This window comes from Sminthopsis crassicaudata, chromosome 1, assembly GCF_048593235.1.
Source record: "Sminthopsis crassicaudata isolate SCR6 chromosome 1, ASM4859323v1, whole genome shotgun sequence".
NCBI classification, from domain to species: domain Eukaryota; kingdom Metazoa; phylum Chordata; class Mammalia; order Dasyuromorphia; family Dasyuridae; genus Sminthopsis; species Sminthopsis crassicaudata.
Window position 1 is genome coordinate 605,924,621 of NC_133617.1, and position 26,027 is coordinate 605,950,647.

Below are 26,027 nucleotides of genomic sequence, written 5' to 3' on the forward strand. Positions count from 1 at the left end.
CTGAAAATTATATCATTATTTTCTACAGAACAGGTTTGGTTCATAATATATTCTATTTTGTTTTCTTTTAGGTAGAATTATAAAAACATGTGGTCACATAGTCCCAGAATCTCCAATCATAGCACTTAATACTAATTTCACAGCGACTTGTGTTTTAAATGAAGATTGTTTGAAGGAGCACCACTTAAATGCTAGTTATATTCTCTGGAAAATAAAAAACAACTATGTTCCTAAAGAACACTACACTATCATAAATAGAACAGCTGCCAGTGTTACAATCAAAGATATATCTTCGTTAAGTATTCTACTAACATGCAACATTTTACTATATGGACAGATTGAACATACTGTTTATGGAATCGAAATCAAAGTAGGCTGTAAGTATACCTATATCTTTTAAGACTTAACTAATTTTATTAATGGTATTTTTTTCCTTTTTTTTTTTTTTTTTTTTTTTTTTTTTTGGTGAATATTAACCACTGAAACCTTCTTCCTTCTCATGATACAGAGATAACTGAATTTTTCAAGACTATGCAGGTAAATACAGTCTTTAGTAAATTGTGCCAGGCAGCAGCGGGTGCAGACCTAGTATCAGATCATACATATGGGTGATGAGAACCAAGGTAGCAGTCTGTCTTCATAGCATGGATATGCAGCCCACAAATGGGTCCATATCAGAAACCTTTTTGGCTTGGTAATAACTTCCATTATCTGACTTCTACTAGCAAAAACTTTTGAGAATCTAGAATCGTCTCTCTGCCAAAATGAGATACCATTGCTATGTTGTACTACAGATGTTGTCATTTAGAAATAGAGGATTTTAAAGATCATGTGGTCCAGTCTTCTCATTTTGTAGCCAACACATAGGGACACAAGAAGAAAGTGGCTTATGAATCCATAACTAATAAGTAACAAGATCATAGAGATCTGCTGGAATTAGCTTGGAATTAGTTCAGGAGAGCCAGTTATAATTCAATTTTAAGTGTGACCATTTATACCTAAAAACTGGCAAACTTTACATATCAGGATTTGAGTTATTGTTTTCTTGATTGTCTAAAGCCCAAACTTTTTTTTTTCTTAATTAAAGCTTTTTATTTGCAAAACATATGCATTGGTTATTTTTCAACATTGACTCTTGACAAAACTTTCTGTTCCAAATTTTCCCCTCCTCCCCACCCTCTTCCCTAGATGGCAGGTAGTCCACTATATGTTAAATATGTTAAAATATATGTTAAATCCAATATATGTATACATATTTATATGTTTATCTTGCTGCATAAGTGTTTCCATAAAGTGTTTGAAGAAGTACTTCAGGTTCATTCAAATAAACATAATCAGGCATAGCATCCCTGAACTTAATGATAAGATTTGTGGGTTACTGTAGCTTTTTAACACTTTCCCAAATGCAGCTATTTCTTTTCCCTTTGCTCTTTTACTTTTAACTATTTTACTGTTTGATTTTTTCTCTTTTACTAGTGATACAAGTCAACATTGCCACTAAATTACTAAATAATTGCAGTTTTTTTTAACTTTAAAAAATACTGATATTGATGTATAAAATAAATCTTGTTCATGTTATTCCTACTCTTCAGCCCTTAATTAGAAATGAAAGTTATGTTGAAATACATTAAGAAATAAACTGTAGTAAGTGAAAACATACTGAGAAGTCTGGTCCTTTAAAAATACAACTTTATAATCATTGATCCTTTCTTTGTTGTTAACTTTTGCCACAACCTTTCTTTGAATATAACTGTTCCTAATTTAAGCAATTCAGGTGAAAATGTCAATACATAATTCAATGTTAAATGAAGCATTTGTCTTAATAAGTGCTATTTTTATGTAGTGCTTCCAGAGAAACCAAAAGAACTGAGTTGCATTGTGAATGGTCAAAGTAACATGAAATGCCAATGGGATCCTGGAAGGGAAACACATTTGGATACAACATATGTTTTAAAGTCAGAATGGTAAGTAGCTTTGTGAAATGACTAAGATGTTAGCTATGTAAAAAAATTCAGATAGAAGATTTAGGGTTTTTTTTGTTATTGTTAGGGAGCAATAATGTTAACATGAAAACTTAAATAGACTTTGCCTTGAATTTTTAGCTTTTTTTTTTTTTTGTATTTTCATGCATGAAAACAACTTGTGTTTTGTTTTGTTTTTTTTCCATTTCAGGAAAAACAGGTAAAAGTATATGTTTTCAGTTTCTATGCTCATTTCTAATTTATTTGGAAAATGCAATTAGTTAGAAGCCCAACTTATGTTATTTTGACTCACTGAATTTCTTCCTAATTTTTTTTAATAAGGCATTTTAAATAGGTTTCATAAAATGTATCATAAACTTAGAGACAGAAGTAACCATCAAAGCTATTCAACCTAAAAATTTTTGAAAGATTCATACACTCTGTCTTGCTAAAGAAACAGTGACACTTTCACTGTTAAAGTTAATTCAGCTTTAAATCTCTTCAGATCTCTTCTTCAGTAATTGTTTCAGCTAAACAAAAGATACAAAATGAAGTCTTTTCCTTTTAGAAAGAGAGAAGAGGGCATATTTTTAAAACAGTTGAAAAAAAATTGTGCAGTTTTAGCATTGGATAGGGATTTTATCAGCCATTATTTCAGCATCCTATTTTTACAAATAGGAAAGTGAGACCCAAAGAGGTTTAAATGACATTTTAGGGGTTCTTAACTTTTTTGTGTGTAATAGACCCCTTTGTCAATCTAGTAAAATTTGTATCTTTTCTCAGAATAATGTTTTTAAATGTATAAGATACCATACATAGAATTACAAAAAATAAATTAAATTGAAAATATGTTGAAATTAAAGCTATCCAAAAAAACTTTATTTTAATTTCAGATTATAGATTTTAGATAGAAGTGGCAGTGGCTTTTATAGTTAGGTTTTCATATGCATCCACATTTCTGATTTAGGGTATGAATAGCTGTGATTCCAGGGAAAGAAGTCCCAAAAATTTTACATAAGGTATATTGAAGAACTCCAGAGTTCAAGGAAAGAAGAAAGGAGATAGAAATAAATAAGAAGTAACTTTGAAGGCATAAAGGAAAGAATGCTAAGTCTTTTTTTCTTTTCCCTTCCATCTATCCCAGCCAGTAAAAGGATTCAAGATATTCTTTTCATGTAGTTTTTTTGTCCCACTTAGCTAAGGACAAAATGTGGTTTAGAAAATGATCAAAATGGATTTAATGATCTTTTATATTCCTAATTTACTTTGATCTTGCTTAAAGGAATATTATTTAATATGTTTATTTTTTAATATGTGTTTCAGCACAGAAATTAGGGAAAAAAATGTAAATGTGTAGGAAAACCCTCTCTAAAAGGGCAAGGGAGTGTGAATATATACATACATATATATGTGTGTGTGTATGTGTATATATATATATGTATGTATGTATATACACACACATATATATATGTACACAGAGAGAAAAATATTTATGAAAGTAAAATTTTAGAAAATAAAATAATGTAAATGTATTTTCTCATTTCCAAATGCAGATTAATTTTGGAGAGGCTTTTTTGGGTAATTTTTTATTAGTTGTGATCTTCTTGATTAAAGTTTATCATAATTGCTTTAATTTTCAGGTATATTTTTGTGTTGAAGTGCTTTTATCTTAAAAACCTGCTTTTTTACTGTTTCTGTCTTTTATGTTTAGGCCAACGCGGCAGCTGCCAGATTGCATCCCACCAACTGGTGTAAATAATTCATGCACAGTTGATATGGTTGTGGTTTTTGTCAATATGGATGTCTGGGTAGTAGCTACAAATGCCCTTGGAAATGTTTCATCTGATCGTATCAATTTTGATCCCGTCGATTTTGGTAATTATAAACTTAAATATTAGGAAATAATTTCCTGATTTTAATTGCTGGTGTAAAAATCATGACTTGATATTATATGACTTTTTGAAGCCTTTTTCATTGGATATTCACAGCTAGTTAGATGCAGCTAAGTGGTGCAGTAGATAAAGCATTGGACCTAGTGTCAGGAAGACCCAAGTTCAAAATCAGGACTTTAGACACTTATCTCTCATGACACTGGGCAAGTTACTAAACTTCTGTTGCCTCAACTTCCTCATCTGTAAAATGAGAATAATAATAGTATCAACCTTTCAGAGTAGTTGTGAGAAAAAAAATGACATAATGTTCATAAAGCTCTTTGCAAACCTCAAAACCCTATATAAATGCTAGCTTTTATTGTATTATTAATATGGAAATAATAAATGGATGAAATAGAAAAAAGTAAGCCCTGTTAAAATAAGGTTGTGGTAAATTATAAAAGTAAAAAATGGTGATTACTGGGATTTTATTTTGTTCTTTAGTGAAACTGCTTCCTCCACATAATTTATCAGTCACCAAGTCTAAGGAAATATCCAGTATCTTAAAAGTGTCATGGATCAACCCTGCTAAGCCTTTTGATGAACTGAAATATAACATTCGGTATCGTGCCAGAGGTGCTTCAAATTGGACACATGTAGGTAACCTGAAAGTTATTTGTTAAAATATTCTTTTCTAAAGACCCATTGAAAATTCATAATCATTTTAAAAAGCATTGTTTCAAGTGACACAGACTGTGCTGAAGACTAAAAACAACACCCCTTGCTTTCTCCCAGGATCTTAAATTCAGAAGGTACATGAAGAAGAGCAAGCAAAGCAGAGAACAACTTTGAAGTAAAAGCAATATGGAAAGAAGGACTTTTTGAATAGGAGAGAAGCCAGAAGAATAGAACAAAGTGAAACCATGCATCTAAATGTAGTGGAAGGGATTGATATAGAGCTGTGAGGGAAAAAAAAGAGAGTCTTAGGTAGGGCTTTTGTAGCCAAAAAAGAATCTGACAGATCAGCCATCAATAACCTAAAAGCTTCCCAATTAATTTTATCACTGTGACAGCAAATAGCATAGAGCTAGCTCCCTCCCACCACAATTAGAAGACATCATGGATTTAATGAGATTACTGCTTTGATTGGCAAATCATGTGGCTTAATTTTGAAATATAATTTTTAGAGATTTTTTGGGGTTTGATTTTTCTTCATATATACTGAATGGATTCAAGGAAGACCCGAACCCATACCATTGTCCTTTTTAGTGCAGTTGTATTCCATCTCTTTGACTACAATGTGTAAAAGTCATAACATTTTATTAGATTTGTGCTTATTCTTTTTCTTTTGTTTCCCCTATTTTTTAAAAAGCTTTAAAGGCTTTTAAGGTTGACCTCTGCTCCTGGGGCACAGGGGATGCTGTTCCAAGAGCTGTTCAACTCTGAATCTTGACTTTGAGCACAGGATCCCCTTGTGTTTGGTGTCTTGCTCACAGCAAGGGGTAGCCCTAACCTGCTCTCTCCAGTCTGAGAGTCTGGTTTTCCAGACTAGCAATTTGTCTTCTGTCCTGAGGCTGGAAGCTGCTCCACTAGTCTGCTCTACTACTGAGCCAGAACTGAGGGTCTTAAGTGCTGATTTGCTATGATTAAGAAACTCTCAACAGTTTCCCAAACTCTGTCTGAGCTGGGCTGAACACCCTTTTCACCCTAGTGAAGCTAATCTTTCTAGAAGTTTTTCCAGTTTGTCTTCAGCTGGAAAATGGTTTTAATCCATCAGACACTGTTCAGAGGTGTTGAAGTAAAAGCAATATGGAAAGAAGGACTTTTTGAATAGGAGAGAAGCCAGAAGAATAGAACAAAGTGAAACCATGCATCTAAATGTAGTGGAAGGGATTGATATAGAGCTGTGAGGGGAAAAAAAGAGAGTCTTAGGTAGGGCTTTTGTAGCCAAAAAAGAATCTGACAGATCAGCCATCAATAACCTAAAAGCTTCCCAATTAATTTTATTACTGTGACTAGCAAATAGCACAGAGCTAGCTCCCTCCCACCACAATTAGAAGACATCATGGATTTAATGAGATTACTGCTTTGATTGGCAAATCATGTGGCTTAATTTTGAAATGTAATTTTCAATATTCAAAGAAAATAGCCCTGTTGATTAAGAGGTTGTGTGATACAGTGATAAGAATGCTAGACTTACAGCACCTAAGTTCACTTCTTGGCTCCTCCACTTGGACACAGTTTTTGAGACAATCTATTCATCTTATTGCAACATACTCTGATGTGTAATATTATGTAATTTTAAAATCCTTTATTAAAATAACTGTTTCTTTTTAGATTCCTCCTGAAGATACAGCTTCAACCCGAGATTCGTTTACTGTTCAGGATCTCAAACCTTTTACAGACTATGTGTTTTCAATTCGTTGTATGAACAAAGATGGTAGGGGATTCTGGAGTAATTGGAGTACAGAAGCAAGTGGAATCACCTATGAAGCTAGTAAGTAAAAATCTTTCACACTTACTCACTTGAATTCTTAGTGTAAATTATCAGCTTCAGTTTTTAAATGGTGAATTTAGGATGTTTCATAAAAGTCCCACTTTGTATTTCTGGTTCTATGACCAGGAAGAAAATCAAATTAATCATTATCCACAGACCTTCCCAAAAAGATACTGTGCTATAGAGATAGAGCAATTGCAGCTGAGTCTACAGAACAAATAAAAGAAAAGTACAGGAGGTAAAATCCTTGTGAATTAATACATGAGAACTGGAATTCTTAAAACTATCATTCAGCATATTTCCATACTCCCAAAGAAGAAACATTATCTGGCTTGTAAGTCTGTGCCTTGGGCTCATTATAGGATGGTCCAACCAGCCTTGGGCTTGCCTCTCAGGTATGCTGCAAGTGGTAGACATTTGAGTAGTAACCTGAGATTGGGAAGAAAGTAGCCTAAAAAGGCACTGCCCAGCCCTCAGTGAGGGACTCCTAAGGCTACAGAAACTCACCTGGAATATAATTCCTTTGCCTTCCTTGTCTTCCCTACCTTCCCTACCCAATTGAAAGTAACACATGCTAATTCTGCCTTCTGAGAAGAAAAGAAATTGAACTTGATAGCTAGGTAGGAAGAAAATCATCAGTGGTCAGAATCACAGAGACTAAGAGAGGAAAAAATAGCCAAGAAGAGATAACTCTCAGCAAGGTCTGGGTTGCTCTAGGGACAGAACCAAAATGGAAGTGAAGCCGGGAAGGTGCTCAAGCATTTTCCCTTAAGTGCCATATGAAACCAAACCTCTGAACAGTGTCTGATGGATTAAAACCATTTTCCAGCTGAAGACAAACTGGAAAAACTTCTAGAAAGATTAGCTTCACTAGGGTGAAAAGATTGTTCAGCCCAGCTCAGACAGAGTTTGGGAAACTGTTGAGAGTTTCTTAATCACAGCAAATCAGCACTTAAGACCCTCAGTTCTGGCTCAGTAGTAGAGCAGACTAGTGGAGCAGCTTCCAGCCTCAGGACAGAAGACAAATTGCTAGTCTGGAAAACCAGACTCTCAGACTGGAGAGAGCAGGGCTACCCCTTGCTGTGAGCAAGACACCAAACACAAGGGGATCCTGTGCTCAAAGTCAAGATTCAGAGTTGAACAGCTCTTGGAACAGCATCCCCTGTGCCCCAGGAGCAGAGGTCAACCTTAAAAGCCTTTAAGGCTTTTTAAAAAATAGGGGAAACAAAAGAAAATGAGCAAGAAACAAAAAGAACCTTATCCATAGAAAGTTACTATGGTGTCAGGGAAGCCCAAACCACCAACTCAGACAAAGACAAAATGCCCACAGGGTAAATCTCAAAGAATGATATGAATTGGTCTCAAGCCAAAGAGGCTTCTTAGAAGCACTCTTAAAGAATTTTAAAAGGCAAATAAGAGAGATAGAAGAAAAATTGGGCAACAAATATGCAAGACAGTCAACAACTTAGAAAAGGAAGGACAAAAGTTGACTGAAGAAAGCAATTCCATGAAAAAATACAGTTGGCTAAATGCAAAAAATCCACTGAAGAAAACAATGCCTTGAAAAGTAGAATTAATCAAATGAGAAAAGAAATACAAAGGTTAACTGAAGAATATATATTAAAAACTAGGAACTGAGCAAATGATAGCCAATGAACTATGAGACATCAAGGATCAAACTAAAAAGAATGAAAAAATAGAAGAAAATATAAAATGCCTCATTGGAAATATAGCTGACCTGTTAAATAGATCCAGGAGAGACAAATTAAAAATTATGGATCTACCTGAAGGCTATGACCAAAAAAAGAGCCCGGATAGCATTCTTCAAGAGAGCATTCTTCAACTGCCCTGACATACTAGAACCAAAGGTAAAATAATCACTAAAAGAATATATCTATCCTTCCAAAAAGAGATACCACAAGGAAAACTCCAAGAAACATTGTTGCAAAACTTCAGAACTATAATCTTAAGGAAAAAAATACTGCAAGGTGCTAGGAAAAAAACAATGCAAGTGTCAAGGAGCCACAGTCAGGATTACCCAGGATCTGGCAGCTTCTCCAATAAAGGATTAGAGCTTGGAATACCATAATCCAAAAAAGCAAAGGACCTGGGATTACAACCAAGAATCAACTACCCAGCAAGACTGAGCATTATCTTTCAGGGGAACAGATGGATCTTGAAAGAAGTAGGAGAACTTTCAAACATTCCTATTGAAAGGACCAGAACTAAACAGAAAATTTGATCTACAAACACAGGACTCATAAAAATGTTAACAGGAAAGAAAAAAACAAACATTATTTTAAGGTTAAACTGTTTATATCCCTAGATGGGAAAATGATACTTCTAGCTCTTGAGGACTATATCTTTTATTAGGGCAATTAGAAGGAACATATATAGAGAGAGTGTGGGTATAAATTGACTCTGATGTGATGATATTAAAGAAAAAGATTATTGTGGGGAAAAAAGGATTAATTATACTGAGAAAAGAGGAAAGGGGAGTGTAAAATGGGATAAATTAGATCACATAAAGAAGCACAAAAGACCTTTACATCAGAGGGAAAGAAGGAAAGGTATGACCATTGTCTGAAGCTTAATTTCATCAGTTTTTATTTCAAAGAGGGAATAATATTCACTCAGTTGGGCATAAAAATTTATCTTACCCAATAGGGAAGTAGGAGGAGAAAGGGAAAAGTAAAGGGAGAAGCTGGATAGAAGGGAGAGAAAGAAGTAAGAAAAGAGAGGAGGGGTGATAGAAGGAGGGCAAATTAGAGGAGGTGTTAGAAACAAAACATTCATAAGGAGGAAAAGGATAGAGAGAAAAAAGAGTGTATAGAGGGGAGAAAATAGGGTGGAAGGAAATATACAACTGGTGATCATAACTGATTGTGAATGGGATGAATTCTCCCATAAAATGGAAGCAGATAGCAGAGTAGATTGAAAAATCAATATTTTACATATGTTGTTTACAAGAAACATTTGAAACAGAGAAATACATATAATGTAAGGATAAAAGGTTGGAGCAGAATTTATTATGCTTTAGCTGAAGCAAAAAAAAAAAAAGCAGGAGTAGCAATTCTGATCTCAGACAAAGCAAAACTTAAAAAGATATCTAATTAAAAGATAATAAGGAAATAAACTGCATCTTTTTTAAGGGTACCAGAGTCAATGAAGTACCAAGTAGTACATACCAATTGTTGCATCATCCAAATTCTTAGAGAAGAAATTAAGCTAGTTACAGGAAGGGATAGAAAACAAAACTATACTAAGGAGAGACTTCAACCTCCCCTTTTCAGAATTACATAAATCTAACAACAAATAAGAAGAAAACTAGAAAGATTAATAGAATCTTAGAAAACTTAGATATATAGACCTCTGGAGAAAACTGAATAGGGATACAAAGGAATATGCCTTTTCTTCACCAATATATGGCACAAAAATTGACCACAGATTCAGGGCATAAAAACTTCACAATCAAATGCAGAAAGGCAGAAATAGTACCTGTTCCTTTTCAGATCACAACACAATAAAAATTACATTCAGGGGTTAGGAAAAGATAAACTAAAAATCAATTGGAAATTAATCTAATTCTAAAGAATGAGTGATCAAACATCAAATCATAGAAACAATCAAATTCAAGAGAATGATGATAATGAGACAGCATATCAAAACCTATGGGATGCAGCTAAAGCAGGTTCTTAGAGAAAACTTTATCTCTAAATAATTACATGAATAAAATAAAAGAGATCAATAAATTAGGTATGCAACTAAAAAAAGCTAGAAAAAAATTTAAAACCTTCAATTAAATGCCAAATTAGAAATTCTTAAAATAAAAGGAGAAATTAATAAAATAAGGGAAAAAGTACTAAACTAATTAATGAAACCGAGTTTGTTTTATGAAATAAAAAAAATAAACTTTTGGTTAATTTGATTAGAAAAAGGAAAGGGGAGGGGGGAGGACAAAACACAAGTTAGGATAAAAAATGAAAAATAACCAGCAACAAAGAAGAAATTAAAGCAATACTTTGGAGCTGTTTTGCCCAACTGCATGCTTAACTGCAAGGGAATTTTCCTTCAATGATAAGCAGCATCTATCTAAAAACATCAGCAAGCATTATTTGTAATGAGAAAAAGCTAGATGTATTACCAGAAAGATAAGGAGTGAAACAAAGATGCCCATTATCACCACTATTGGTGATTTAGTACCACAATTGGTGGTACTAGAAATGTTGGCTTTAACTATGAAAAAAAAAAAGAAGAAGAAATTAGAGTAAGCAATGAGGAAATAAAACTATCATTCTTTGCAGATGATAAGATGACATAATTAGAGAATTCTAGCAAATCCTCCAAAAACCTGAATGAAACAATTAACAACTTTAGCAAAATTGCAGGATATAAAATAAATCCACAGGAATCATCAACATTTGTATATGTTACTAATGAAGTCCAGCAGAAAGAGGAAAAAAAAAAAGAGAAATTCCATTTAAAATAAATGTAGACAATACAAGATATTTGGATGTCTACCTGCCAAGACAAACCCAGGAACTATGTGAACATGATTACAAAACACTTTTTTACACAACTAAAGTCAGATTTAAACAATTGGAAAAATGTCAGTTGCTTATGGGTTTCCCAAGCTAAGATATTAAAAATGGAATTCTATCTAAATTAGTCTGTTTATTCAGTGCCATACCAATCAAACTGCCAAAAAATATTTATAGAGCTAAAAGAAAATAATTCATCTGAAAGAACAAAAGATCAAGAATATTAAGGGAGTTAATTTAAAAAAAAATAAATACAAAGGACAGTGGCCTAATGGTACCAGACCTAAAACTCTTATTATAAACTAGTAGTCAGCAAAATAGTTTGCCACTATAAACAGAGTGGTGGGTCAGTGGAATAGATTAGATACACATGACACAATAATCAGTGATTAGCATAATCTACTGTTTGATAAATCCCAAAACTCCAGCTACAGGAATAAGAACTCATTGATAAAAGTTATATATAACTGGAGAAAATAAAAATTAAAAAAGAAAACAAAACTGTGTTTGGTGTTACAGAACAATCAAGAAGAATAGAACTGAGAAAGAACAATCAGATTCGCAACTAAGGAATCATGGGGTAACTTTGGATAGAGGGAATTGTCATTTGACAAGTTTTAAAGAGATCCAACCATTCTGGAGAGTAATTTGGAACTATGCTCAAAGGGCCTTAAATCTGTGATCCAGCAGTGCCATTACTGGGTCTTTATCCCAAGAAAATCATAAAGGAGGTGTAGCAGCTCTTTCTGTGGTGGCAAAGAATTGGAAAATAAGTAAATGTCCATGAATTGGGGAATGACTGAATAAATTATGGTATATGAAAGTAATGGAATATTATTGTTCTAAAAAATGATGAATAGGCTGATTTGAGAAAGGTCTGGTTTATCTCAAGATTCTGCTTAAGCAGCACCTTCCACATGAAACCTTTCCTGATTACCAGCTACTCGTATCCTATTATATCCTCAGTTATTTTGTGTAGATTCTATATGTGCAAGTATATTGTCTCTAGCCTTACAATATGAATTCCTTGAGAGCAACATCATTTCTGACTGCATCACTTTGTCCCTAGCCCTTAGCATACTCCAGGGTTATGGGAGGCTTTTAATGTAGTTGATTAACTCATAACCCTGAAAACTTTATAAAAGCTCACATTTAGTGCCTAGCAGTGTCCCCAGTTGGATCCAGGCTCTTCACCAGAGCAGAGATTTTGTCTTATTTTTTATGTTTCCCCACAGCATTATATTTGGTTAAATGATTTAGGGATTAAAGAGTTGGATGGGTAATAAAGTGGCATTTGCAACTATAGATTGTTATTTTATAAGCTTGGTAGTTTTAAAATCTCAATTCAGTGGGATTTAGGAAGGCTTGTACATTTAATGATGTCATTTTTTAAAACCAGGAACAATTTTACTTTGATTCATTTATTTTTCTTATTCTTCTATAATTATGCGTTATTTATTGAATAAAAATAACTATACTCATTTTTATTTGTTTAATTTTTACTTCTATCATTACATTTAAAGGTGACATGAAAATAAATAGGGCAAGGGATGAAGTTAACAAAGAATTTATTGATTTTTTTTTTAACTTTAGCAGTTTTACAAATTTTTATAATAATTTTTATATATGAAGATGTGGAGAAGTGATTTATTGAGCAGTGATCTTCTGATACAACAAAGCGTAAAGTTGTGCTTTTGGATTTGTTTCTAGCCCCACATTTTTACGCAAGATCCCAGATCTCTGTTCATCTAAAAGCATTGAGGTGTGTCTCTATGTCTTTTTGCTCAGAGAGATGATTTGGGATTGTAGAGTGTTATCATTATATGAATTGAAATAGGCACAACTTTAGTGATAGAATACAACAAAAAGGATTCTAGATTATTATTCTTTTTTTCCTGTCCTTTAAAAAAGTCTTCTCTTCCCTCCCCCCTCTTTTAGAACCATCAAATGTACCAAGTTTCTGGTATACAATTGATCCTTCTCAAGATCATGGATATAGACAAGTACACCTGAAATGGAAGGTAAAAGATCCTCTTTGGATTATTTTGTTTCATGTATAATGTTTATATTGGAGATTTTAGAAGCTTGGTAATTTTAAAACATTTTTAACCTTTTGGTTGACCGTAAATCACTTTCAAGTGTCTGAGGTAGGGTTTGAACCCAAATTCTACATTCTCTCCACTATATCGTGCTGCTTAGAACTTGTAACAGTTCTGACAAATAATCATCCAGCTCAGACTTCCAGCAATGGTAAACATCCACCCAAGCAATCCAGTCCAATCTTAAACAGTTCTTTTTGAAGGAGATTTTTCCTGATATTCGGTCAAAATCTGCTTCTTTAACTTATGTATACAACTTCTGCACTCTCAGGCCAAATGAACCAAGTGTAATCCCTCTTTTACATGATATTCATTCAAAACTATAGAAGTAAAGAACTTTCTTAAGTCTTTTCCTCCTGAAGTCAAATACTTTCAGTTCCCAGTGTTATTGGTTTATATTGGTTTATAGACAGAGCTTGTCTTCTTCTTGGCCTTGTCAGAGTTAATAGTGCTAGAGCTTTCTGTTTTCTTTGGTCCTGTTATGTGAGTGTTTGTGTGTAATATAAACATGTTTATTTTAGTATGGTGGATAGAATGCTAAACTTGAAATCAGGAAAACATAAGTTCAAACCCTGCCTCATATTATTACCTGTGTGACACTGGGTTAGTGATTTTACCTCTCTCAGCTCCAGTTTTATCATCTGTTAAAATGGGAATAAAAGTACCTACTTTACAAGGTTGCTGTAAAGACCAGATGACAAAATATATGTAAAGTGCTTTGCATATCCTAGAGCACCATGAAAATAGATAGTTGTTATTGTTTTAAAACAATTATGATCAGTGTTTGAAAGACTTAGTATTTAAAGTATATTTTATTTCCCTGCCACTGACTACCATTTTAGCTTAGCTTTGCTTCTGCCCTTTGCTTGCATGCGAGGCCTTTATAATTCTGCCCAAGTATCTTATGCTGGGTAATGTGAAATAATGAAGCAAAGACTGTATTAGGTATCAGAAGACATAGATTTAAGTTCTGTATCATCCATTTGCGAAGATTGTGACTGTAAGAAAATTACTTGACCACTCTGAGTCTCAGCTTCCTCATCTACAAAATGAGGATTGTTATGCCTGTTTTATTTAACTAACAAATTAGATATTAAGATCAGATGAGATAATGTGTGTGATATCACTCTATGTATCCCATCCTGTGTGCTGAAGGAAGATGTAACAGTAAAACATCTAGAGACTTCTCATAATTATAGAATAAGTGAATAATAGAAACATTGCAAGTGAAGAAAAATTTTAATTCTGTCTACACTTCATGAAATAAACTATAGGTACTTTCTTTACAGACTTTGCCTCCATTTGAAGCCAATGGAAGAATCTTAGATTATGAAGTCACTCTAGAGAGAGGGAAAACATCACATTTATCAAGATATGTTAATGATACAAAATTGACTCTGAATGTCACAAATGATCCTTATGTCATAACTCTGAAAGCTCGTAATATAGTCGGAAGCTCTGAACCAACTAATTTAACTATTCCTGGCCGTGACTTTAAAGGTTTGTATCTCTGAAAGAACATAGACACTGTGTTGATAAGCGTATCATTTTTAAAGATTGCTTTACTTTTTTTAGATGCCAACATGTATGGATCATTAATGACTAAATAATTCAGCCCCAGTTTTATAAAAACTTAAGCTTTTTTTTTTTTCAGGTATCTGATTAAAGTATTTTAATAGTTAAGCACATCTCAAAATCAAATTAATGCCCAAACATTTCTTTCTTATGATTTGTGTTAAGCAATTAGATAGCACAGTAGTAACTCAGGAAGACCTGAGTTCAAATGTGCCATCAGGCACTGACTAGCAGTGTGACCCTGGGCAAGACACTTAACCTGATTTTGCTTCAATTTCCTCATTTGTAAAATAAGCTGGAAATGAAAATGGCAAACCACTCCAGTCTCTTTTCCAAGTAAATTCCACATGGGATCAGGAAGAGTAAGACTCACCTGAAACAACTGAACAACAAAAAGGTATATGTTAAAGGACATTTTGGAATCCCTCTCCTCTTGACTTATGTACTTGTTGATTTCAGTGATTTCAGTACACAAAAATTTATTCAACATATAGACTGCTTGAAACATTGCCGCATACCAAAGTTTACTTATGGGATGGTACTTGTTCATCAAAATAAATTTTGTATCAAATTCCCACTAAGCCAGTACATTGTACTCAGAGATTCTTACATATCTAGTCCATAGGCTAGTCAAAAATTAGGCCTTTCCCCCATTTTCCAGTAATAACTCTAAAGCCATCTTTACAGTGTCAGAGGTAGCTTGCTGCTTTTTCCCTTTCATAATATGGGATAGCTACCCTAAACGTCTTAAGATATACTATACCTAATCACACAGATAACCCTTCACTTTTCTGGCCACATTTTTAAAAATATCCATTAGCAAGATAATAGCCTATTTTGGAACTGCTTTAAATAATAAAATGGGTCATATAAATCCTTCACTTTGTTACTTATGCTCTTAGATAATTTTTTATCACTGTTCTTCTTCCTTGGAGATTTTTATAAGTTTTATTTCAGAGAGAAATGAATAATTTTGGATGACTATAAGTAAGGATAATTTGTTGTTAGTACAAATAAAATAAAGCAAAATTACAAGTTTTTGATCATAACAAGAAATAAAGTTTCCTCATGCATGAAATAGATTTCCATTTTACTGATGGAAACATTTACTATAGTGATATAAAAATGAAAATTGCAAAAAGAATGAATGGCTTAGTTATATGAAATCTTGTAAAAATTTTAAAAATCAAATTCTTCCAATGTGTTCCTTTTTTTAGCAGCTCACCCTGTGACAAATCTTAAAGCATTTCCTAAAGATGAGAAACTTTGGGTAGCATGGACACCTCCAAATGAATCTGTAAATAAATATATACTGGAGTGGTGTGTATTATCTGACAGTTTGCCATGTATTCCTGATTGGCAGCAAGAGGACAGTACCGTGAAACTAACCTACTTACAAGGTAACCAAGGCTAAGAAAATATATTATTTTTGTTTTAATGTTAAATCCTTTTTCATATGCTGAAGCCAGGTTGTTCTGTTATATAACCTTGTGCATTTCATAAGCAAAGTTAGCAGCTAGATGTTCTACTGTTCAGTTTTTTGGGGATTTGGCCCTCTTGAGATGGTTGAAGGGAAGAAAATAACTGAATTAGATAAAACTCAAGAACAAATCTAATAGGCTAGGTAGTGCCTTTCTTCACCCTTGTGTTACTGATTGTCATCAGGTGTTGTGTGCTTGCAGGGTTGGATTGATCAATTAGTAATTGAAGTTTAATATAATTAATTAAATTCATTTAGACATAAGATAGGGAGATGGGAGAAAAGGTATGGGTGTGTGCATAAGTATATATGGAAGAAGTAAGGGGAATATCTCATTATTAGAAAATAATAAATAGACCTAGTCTAGAAATTAACCCAGAATAAGGAGTTGGGAAACTAATTTTAGTCCGACATCCCCCACCCATTGGTATAGACATCAAGCAAATCACTGTGCCTAAGCATCCTCATTTGTAATATCATGATATCACCTGCAATTTCTTAGAATTAAATAATAATTTGAAGCCAGGAGGAATTTTATATAATTATCTAATTTTAAGACCCCTTTTAAATGTCAAAAAGGTCTAGTAATTTTGCTATCAATATTTGTTAATTGAGAAAATGTATAACAAGCTACTTTAAAATTAGTCTTTTAAGTGAATTTTAATTTTATACATCAAAATATCTTTATACTTTTTTTTTTAAAGAGTGATCTATGTGTAATCTATTCAGTTTGCAGAGAACTGATCAAACTAAGGCCTAGAGAAAGGAAGTGATTTTCCCAACATCACACAACTAGTTAATGACAGAGCCAGAGTTAAATATAACTTTCTTAAAACACCCAACAAATGGAAAAGCATCTTGAAAAGATTAAAAATGATATGTAAAATAAGATAACACAGAACTTCAAATGTATGTACATTTGGTGATTCTTAGAAGCTATTTTCAGAATGATAAAACTTCTAAAAAGAAAACAAAAATTATCCCACTCAAATTAACTTTTTAATTAAATACAACAGAACACATCCATGAACCCAGAAGAAAGTAAAAAACGATCTCTTGGTAGAAAACTGTTTGATGTGGCCTTTTTAGAATGTCATTGAAAACTTGCATTTTCCTACTTTAATAGATAAGGTAATAGATTTAGAGCTAGAAGAGATCTCAGCAGTCATGAGTTCCCTCCCTCCATTTTACAGATGAGAAAGAATAGTAGATGCAATTGTCAAAATAAGAAATTTTATATTTTATGCTAAAATGGCCTTGTAAAACAATTTGTTGTTGCCAGTCATTTCTTCTACATAGAATAATTATGTTAAACATGAGATTTTGAAATTAAATGGTTTTTTTAGACATTTTTATTTCAAGATCTTAATGCTTCCCAAAAAATTGCTCTGGGCAGTTAGATGGTGCAGTGCATAGAGCATCACCAACCTTGGATTCAGAAGGACCTGAGTTCAAATCCAACCTCAGACATTTAAAACTTACTATCTGTGTGACTGTGGGCAAGTCATTTTAACCCCAATTGCCTCAGGGGGAAAAAATTACACTGATACCTAATTTTTTTCCCAGAGAGCCAACAATGTAAGAGAATAAAGTATCTTAATCTGTTCTTTGAGGTAATAACAGAGGACAAGGATGCCTTCTCTCTGCCACCTGATTTTTCAGGAAACCTCATTTGGTTACATGCTAAGGTAGCATGAAACCATCAGACCAAGACTCAGCACAATTTGGGGCCAATTTTTAGATATTTTTAGTATAGTTTGGTAAATACAAACTTTTAGTTAAAATCAAAAATAGCATTAAATCAGTTTAAGTTTTGTATTTCATTAAGTTGGCAGGCAGAAATAAACTTTCAGATTCATAGGCAATTTTGAAAGGCTTTCAATTCATTGTGAATTGTGAAGAAAGTGATTAAAAAAATTTTTTTTAAAGGCTGGTAAATGATCATAAAGTACATGATTCGTAACTCATAAAGTACTTCATAATCCAGTATCAGAATTAATTGAATTCTTTCATTGTAGAAAATAATGTTTAATTTGTCATTCTTATTTTAGGAAATTTAACGAAGAGCAAATGTTATTTGATAACAGTTATCCCAGTGTATAATAATGGCCCAGGAAGCCCTCAGTCTGTAAAGGCATATCTTAAACAAGATCGTAAGTTCAAAGTCACTTTATCTGAATATTTTAAAGAATGATTTTGTAATATTTTGTTACTTATAAATGATGACATTTTTACCAATTTCTTATAGAAAGGATATTTGCCAGATACTAATTTTTTAATTAAGCAAAGGAATATTTTCTGTGACAGGGCCTTCTACAGGACCTGTGGTTCGAATAAAGAAAGTTGGAAAAAATGAAGCTGTCTTAGTGTGGGATCACCTTCCTATTGATAAGCAGAATGGATTCATCAGAAACTATACCATATTTTACAAAACTAGCAGTGGAAATGTAACAGGTAAAGAAACTAAAAGCATCAACTGTAAAGATAGAATTGTCTAACTTTTTAAGATGTTAATCTAGGTATTATCTATTTAATATGGACATTTAGTATGGAAGCAGAATAACTGATCTTCTCATGTAAAATGTGCTTTGTGATCATTTTCATGGTCCTAGTAAGGAAAACAAACACTTTTCAGCAATAGAAAGAATAAGATTATGAAAATTATTCTTATGATAAAAATCTTTTGATTTGGTATTAGAGTAGGTGAGGAAAATAGGTTTTGTGGCTAAGCATCTTTATTTATTTCTTCCAGCTGTGCATCTGAACTCATCCCACACAGAATATACACTTTCTCCCTTGATTAGTGACACATTGTACGTGGTGCGAATGACAGCATATACAGATGTAGGGGGCATGGATGGTCCAGAAGTCAATTTTACTACTCCAAAATTTGGTAAGAGATAATGAATTGGTACTTTAAAAAAAAAAAGATAAAAATGGACTCCCTGGTGACAGCTAGGTATTGCAGTAAATAGAGTACTGGCCCTGGGGTCAGTAGGACCTGAGTGCAAATGTGATCTCAGATACTTGACACTTATTAGCTGTGTGATCATCAATCATGACTGCCTTGCCCCCCAAAAAAAGATTTCCTGCTTATTGCTGAAAGTGTATCTAGATATATAGAAATTAGATGTTCATAGTTATATATGTATTTAATTGTAGGGAAAAAATTTAAATAATAGTTACAATTTTTTTTAGCCAATCAAATCTATCCAGTACCCTGGAAGAGGGAATTGCAAAATTGTATCATCCTATACCTCTGTACATCTTTTTAAATTTGTTTCTTTTCACAAGCAAAAACATACCAATGTGTAATTTTTACATTAGCCTCTACTCAGGCCCTTATTGTGAAGGATCCTAGGTTCTTGAGGACTATGACAATGGAGCACTAAAACTTGTGTGGGTCATTATGTATTACCCAAAAAGCAACCTAGCTCATTTAGGAGAGGTACAGCATCAGCAGGTTGGCTTCTAGGTGATTTTTATTTGTTCCATAATTGTTGGTCTGCCTGGGTGTGGAAAAATTTTAGATTGTGTCAGTGGAGAGATAAGGGTTCTGGTTTGGAGCCTCTAATGACATATTGGAGTATTATTTGTTGCAGTAATATTTTTGGAGAAGACTTTTCTAGATTTGTTTCACTACAAATAGTGAATACACATATTTGTTACTTGAAAGAGTATATATAAAATAACACAAGTGACACATATAATAAGCACTTATGTTATAAATTTATTTTGCATTTTCAAAAACTTTTGATAAAAATGAACATCCATTATCAGATGGGAAAATTAATTCCTAAAAATAGGAATGGATTAGATGAGTTCTTGTTCTAGTTCCTACTGATGATTAGCAACTCACTTAAAATCTCTGAGCCCATTTCCCTGTCTGTAAAACAATATATGATGGATTTATTAGAAGGATTAAATAAAATGTAAAGCACTTTATTAACTATCAGTGTTATAGAAATCTGCACTAACATTACTCTGTGGAATATATAGTATAAGAGAGTTGCATGGGTCATAGCTGATATTTATAACTTTTTTTTTTTTTTTTTTTTTTTTTTTTTCAAAACAGGCTTCCAGATTATTCCAATGACTCTATTCAGTTAAAGTAGAAAACAGTGTTTTTGGATTTTTTTGTTTTGTTTTGTTTTGTTTTTTGCTTTTAAACCTGACTACAGGATTTCAGTGTTTGAAGGAATTTCAGAACCCATCTAGTTCAACTTATAAAAAAGAATCCTCTTTACAACATATCCTCCAGCCTTTACTTAAGGCTTTAGTGTTTCCAATGAGAAGAGAATCTCACTATCAACCAAATATATAACCACGTGTCAGTATTCTGTTATGCTGTAGTAACAAGTACAATGAACAAAATAATTTCAACTTGTAAATCCCACATTTGATCATTAGGTCAGCCCTTTGAGGTAGACTACAGATCTTGTCTGTATTTTTTTCAGAGGATATTGAAATCTAAGTGAAGTAACTTGACAGGAGTCAAGACCTGATTTAGCTTTTCTTCCGACTCCAAGGCTCTTTTGATCAAAGTCTTTAGGGGCTTTCACCAACATATTTTTCATTGTCGGGATCTTTGTGAGATTTTTGCATTTTCTTTTCTTCTACAACAAACTGCCTGGCAGTGTTGTTCGGTTAGCTTAGGAGCCTTCTTGGGGTCAGAGCCTATTTTCTGCCCTTTTTTGCTTCTCCATGGGGCCTGGGCACCATTCAAGGATGTTTGTGGAAGAGACACATACCTAGGTATGCAAACACACCCACAAACCTACTTTCTCCTTTTCAGTATTACATTTCTCTTAACTTTTTTTTTTCTTAGCTCAAGGAGAAATTGAAGCCATAGTTGTGCCAGTTTGCTTAGCGTTCTTGTTGACCACCCTTCTGGGAGTATTGCTCTGTTTTAACAAACTAGATCTGTAAGTATCGTTGTTGTTCTTTTTGTTCTTATACTTAAAAATTGTTAACTTGCTCAAAATTAATCAATACAGAAATAGTTTTCTCAATCTGTAAGTCCTCTCTAAACTAGGTACATTTAGCATTCTAATAAAACTTGTTTTTTAAAGTGTAGTTTTTTTATCTTTTTGCTTCAAAAGAATAGTATTTAAAATTTCAAAAACAGAAGTCTGAAAATCCTTGATAAGTAAGCCTTAATTTTTTTTAAAAAATTGCTAGTATGTTTTATAAAAAGGTAAATAAACTATTTTTAAAATCCATTACCACTTTGTGATTTGTGAAGCTTTTTAAAATTATTAATTGCCTAGTAGAAGGAATTTTAGTGCTTAGGAGTGACATAGTAGTTTTTATGCCATCAGTTGTGCCATCGCTTGTCTTCTTATGGATAAACTAAGTCTTTTTAGTTTTTTAAATAATTTTCCATACATGTTGCAGAAGAATTGAGGATTTTTGTTTACTACTTGTTAAATAGTCCTGCTTTGGAAATATTAAATGTTTTTTAAAAAATTAACACGTGTTTCTTTAAATATTATTATTAAATTATTATTATAATTATATAATATATTATGATAATTATTATTAAATATTAAATTAAAATTATTATTAAATATTGTTTTCCTCCCTTTTCTAGGATTAAAAAACACATTTGGCCTAATGTTCCAGATCCTTCAAAGAGTCACATTGCTCAGTGGTCACCTCACACACCAACTAGGGTAAGATACAAACTGGGTTTTATAGGAACAGCACACATTCACAAAGGCTAAACCTCAAAGAAACTAAGTTGAGTTTAAGAGAAACTTGACTAAACAAAAGCAAAAAGTTTGGTAAAAATTGAAAAAATTCTCACAGATTTCAGGTTGATATTACCATCATAGCATATTTTATTATCATTTTGCTAAGCAAGAGAAATACTATTTTTTAACAGTTACAACAATTTGAAAGGCTTATTAGGGGTTATTGTTTTTTTAGTAGCAAATCTCCATTACATTGATAACTAAATTATTTTTGTAATAAACTTTTCTTGAATAAATTTTCTAATTATTTCTAATTACCCTGTTAGCCTTTAACAAATTAAAAGATATTTATGTATATATGCATACATGTGTCTCCATTTGTACATATTCCACGGTATGTACCCAAAGATTTCCATCCAAACAAATTGTTATATACAGATTTATTTGTTTCTATCTAGATAAAATCTTGCAGTCATTTTCTAATATTTATAGAATCTAATTTGTAGGTTTTTTGGTTCATGCAATACAACTGCAAGTGATATTGAAAGAAAGACTTGGACAGCTTTTATGGTCTTATCCAATTCCATATAATTTATTAAGCCCTCACTATTTTTAAAGTACTATATTAGGTTCTGGAGATATGGAGACATTAACAGAATAGTCCCTACTTTCAGGGAACTTAAACTACTTCATTTTCTTGAACCAGAATGAATTCACTATCTATAGATAATCTAGATTACTTTGCATTTAGTGAAATTTCTATCTACCTGATAAAAGCTGGAAAATTTTCAGAGAAACTCATGGATTTGAGAATTGAACCTACTTTCACAACTTTTTAAAGGATACACGTTTTATTATTTGCTCTTGAAAAAATAGCATGAATGTACACCATTGAAAAATAGACTGTTTTCTCTCTTTCTCAGCATAATTTGCATCCCAAAGATCAGATGTACCCAGAAGGCAATTTCACTGACACTGATGTCAGTGTTGTAGAAATAGAAGCAAATGAAAAAAAGCCTCTTCCAGAAGACCTGAAGTCATTGGATCTCTTCAAAAAGGAGAAAATCACTACTGAGGGACACAGTAGTGGTATCGGAGGTTCTTCATGCATGTCATCTTCTAGGCCAAGCATTTCTAGTAATGATGAAAGCGAATCTGGACAAAACACTTCAAGCACCGTGCAGTATTCTACTGTGGTACATAGTGGCTACAGGCACCAGCTTCCATCAGTCCAGGTCTTCTCAAGGTCTGAGTCTACCCAGCCTTTATTGGACTCAGAGGAGCGACCAGAAGATCTCCAGATAGTAGAGAATGGAGGAAGTGGTGATGGCGCATCACCCAGGCAGCAGTATTTCAAACAAAACTGTAGTCAAGATGAAATCGGTCCAGATTTATCACATTTTGAAAGATCAAAGCAAGTTTCTTCAGTGAATGAGGAAGATTTTGTTAGGCTTAAACAGCAACAGATGTCAGATCAGAGATCACAATCCTTTGTATCGGAACAAGTGAAAGATTTTGAAGATGTTTCTGCAGCAGATTGTTTTGGTGCAAGTACCGAGGCACAAATTCAAAGGTTTGAAACAATTGGGTTAGAGGCAGCAACTGAGGAAGGAATGCCTAAAAGCTATTTGCCTCAGACTGTAAGACAAGGGGGCTATGTGCCTCAGTGAGGGAAAACTTTTCTCTTAAGACTCTTAAACAGTGACTATTTTTGTGCAAAATAAAGCTAAATATACTTTTATCTGTGATTTCAGACAAAGAACATCACTTTGAGAAGATAGTTATTGGCCCTCCTGGACTATATACTTTTACTTAAATGGGCTATTTCTCTTCCAGAATAACTGGGATTCTATTTCAAGCACTACATGAACTGTTTTGCATCCTGTCTGAATACAGTCAAATTTGTGCTGCTTCAGGATGTTTGCATTTTAAAAAGAAAAAAACTTGTCTATAATTCTTTAAGGGAAACTTCATTTCTGTTTTGTTTTTGAAAAAACAGGGCATTTAAGCAATCAGCATGGCTGTACTAACTCAGAAATTACTGGCTTTTTTAAGATGGTCAGTTATTCTAAGAATGGTAAAAGTGCAGATATTTGAGCTTAGGAAGATTTTTTTTTTAGGTGAAGAATCATGTTTGGTTTTCATGTTTTTGTTTGTAAAATAATGAACAAGGGTATTAAAAATAACAAGAATGATTTCTATATGCCACAAAAATGGTCAGTCTCATTATCATGTAGTGTAAGTTAGGCCTAAATTGATTTGTTTTCAATTATGATGATGGCACTGAACTCAAACTGTTGATCCTCCGTCTTAGCAAATTAAAAAGCTTAGATATTTGCCTTTTTGTATACCGAACATAATCTTCACCTCACTACAGTGGCTGGGCATTCTACTACTACTACAGTCATGAGCTTCATTTAGGGAAATTCATTTATGTCAAGTGTTCATTGAAAAGATCAAATGCTGCAAACTGCTTGAGGCATTTTTTTATCACTTGTAGTTTGCGGGTGTTTAAATCTATAACATTTCTTTGTTGGTGTATTTTGAAATTATAGACTATTAGGCTTTAGAAAATGATATTAGAGAAGCACTTTATATGAACTTTTAGTTTAAAATTTTTGTCATTTAATATATTTTGTGTTTTTTCTTTTTAGTTAAATGTAGGCAGCATTGAAAAAACTTTTTTTCTTAGCACTTGACTCATTTGATGCTAGTTATCACTATCACACCACATGAAAAACAAAAAACCTCTAAATATTTTCTTAGAATTGCAACCATTGTTGCCATCAGAACTATATTTACTTATTTACTGGAGAGTGTTTGTAACAAGATACTGCAGATTAGTCCAGAGGTAGAATGGGAAGTAAGCATACCCAGCCTCATTAATTCTTTGTAGGATTACAGGTTGTCTGGACAGTGACAAGGTGAATTTTCAGACAACCTGTGCTCTCACCTTGTAATCCTAACAAATTCTGTCTTATGGTTAAGGACTTGTTTTGAAGCCTTTTTAATATGCTATGTTTCAGGGGCTTAGGTTCATACTGCTGGCTTAACCTTATGGTTTACATGTTCATTTGTATCACCCTCTAAAAGTCTATTCTCTACCAGCCATATTTTAACAAAATTTTAGTCCAAATAGATCAGATAAGTATTTGTTAGAGCTCGAAATTTAAAAAAAGCTCAATAGTGACAAACAAAATAGGACTCCTGCTATACAAGGAAGAGATAGGAAGTTGTTTTTTCATCAGATTTGAGTTGCAGAAATCAGACAGACTTTCAGATATGGCTCTGCTTAGAGGTTACTAGTCTATTATGACTAGTGTTTATTTCAAGATGAAATAAAATTCTATTTTCCTTATCTTAATTGTTCACACTAGATGTTCCACTTTGTGAGTGTGTTTTCTTTACATTTTAATGCTTTACATTTATCAAAGAAGTGTAAATTATCAAAGAATGTGGAACTGGCCTCAGAATCAAAAACACCTGGGTTCAAATCCCCCCTATGATACATTCTGTCTGTGAGACCCTGGGTCAGTCACTTACAATCTCTTCAAGGGTTTCCTTGGGAACTGAGAGGCCAAGTTTTAGAAGAGGTGCTTATGGGCTGCTTTAGTGGAGGATTTTCCTCCCTGGGGAACTTCATACAGTGATGAATTCATGGGCCCAATTCTCTAAAAAGTTCCTTTTCAAAATATTTTTACATTTATGATGTCATTTAATAGACAATCCTAACTTTCTATGCAATAAGACATCCATTTTCTTTCCCTTGACAAAAGATTATTAGAATCATAAAATTAAAGACCTAGAAGAGATTTCATTTCACATAAATAGGCCACTGGTTTTCACTTTGTGGTGGTATGGTCCCTTATAGTTGTTTAGTGAAACCTATGGGACCCTTTCTCAAAATAATGTTTTTAAATGCACAAAATAAAATCAGTTATATTAAAATACAATTATTAAAATACTCTTAAAAAACAAGTTCACAGACTCTAAGGTAGGAACCCTAGATCTGTGCCAGCTTCTTCATTTTAGAAATTAAAGAGTACTCTCATTTTGGGTACAGGCTCAAACTAGATCTCAAAAATTCTGTAATACTATAAAATCTGAGACTCAAGTAACAATGACTTGTCTCAGATTAAAAAATTTCAGTGGCGTCACTGCTTTTTTAAAGTGGAACTTAAATATAGACCCTATAGAGTACCAAATTGTGACAAATACCATCTATCTAAATTTTATTTTCTTTTAAAATGATATCTCCCTTTATCTTTTACAACAGAAGTGTCATAAAATTCCCAAGAGTGGCCTGA

General features: G+C 33.0%; 1 protein-coding gene across 4 annotated transcripts in view; it reads left to right on the plus strand.

Moving 5' to 3' along the window:
* Nucleotides 1-25,098, plus strand: part of IL6ST (interleukin 6 cytokine family signal transducer) — a 37,522-nt gene extending 12,424 nt beyond the window's left edge. For 2 of the 4 annotated variants that reach the window (XM_074282494.1, XM_074282495.1), the window contains 14 exons: nt 72-377; nt 1,844-1,964; nt 3,673-3,836; nt 4,337-4,488; nt 6,170-6,329; nt 12,809-12,891; nt 14,259-14,469; nt 15,762-15,944; nt 18,076-18,177; nt 18,332-18,478; nt 18,777-18,917; nt 20,853-20,949; nt 21,618-21,699; nt 22,644-25,098. In XM_074282494.1, coding sequence (XP_074138595.1) covers nt 72-377; nt 1,844-1,964; nt 3,673-3,836; nt 4,337-4,488; nt 6,170-6,329; nt 12,809-12,891; nt 14,259-14,469; nt 15,762-15,944; nt 18,076-18,177; nt 18,332-18,478; nt 18,777-18,917; nt 20,853-20,949; nt 21,618-21,699; nt 22,644-23,390 — 2,696 coding nt within the window. In that variant the 3' untranslated portion in view covers nt 23,391-25,098. The remainder of the gene's footprint in view (nt 1-71; nt 378-1,843; nt 1,965-3,672; nt 3,837-4,336; nt 4,489-6,169; nt 6,330-12,808; nt 12,892-14,258; nt 14,470-15,761; nt 15,945-18,075; nt 18,178-18,331; nt 18,479-18,776; nt 18,918-20,852; nt 20,950-21,617; nt 21,700-22,643) is intronic. The other 2 variants (XM_074282497.1, XM_074282496.1) reach the window with 1 other exon arrangement.
* The last annotated feature ends 929 nt before the right edge of the window (nt 25,099-26,027 follow it).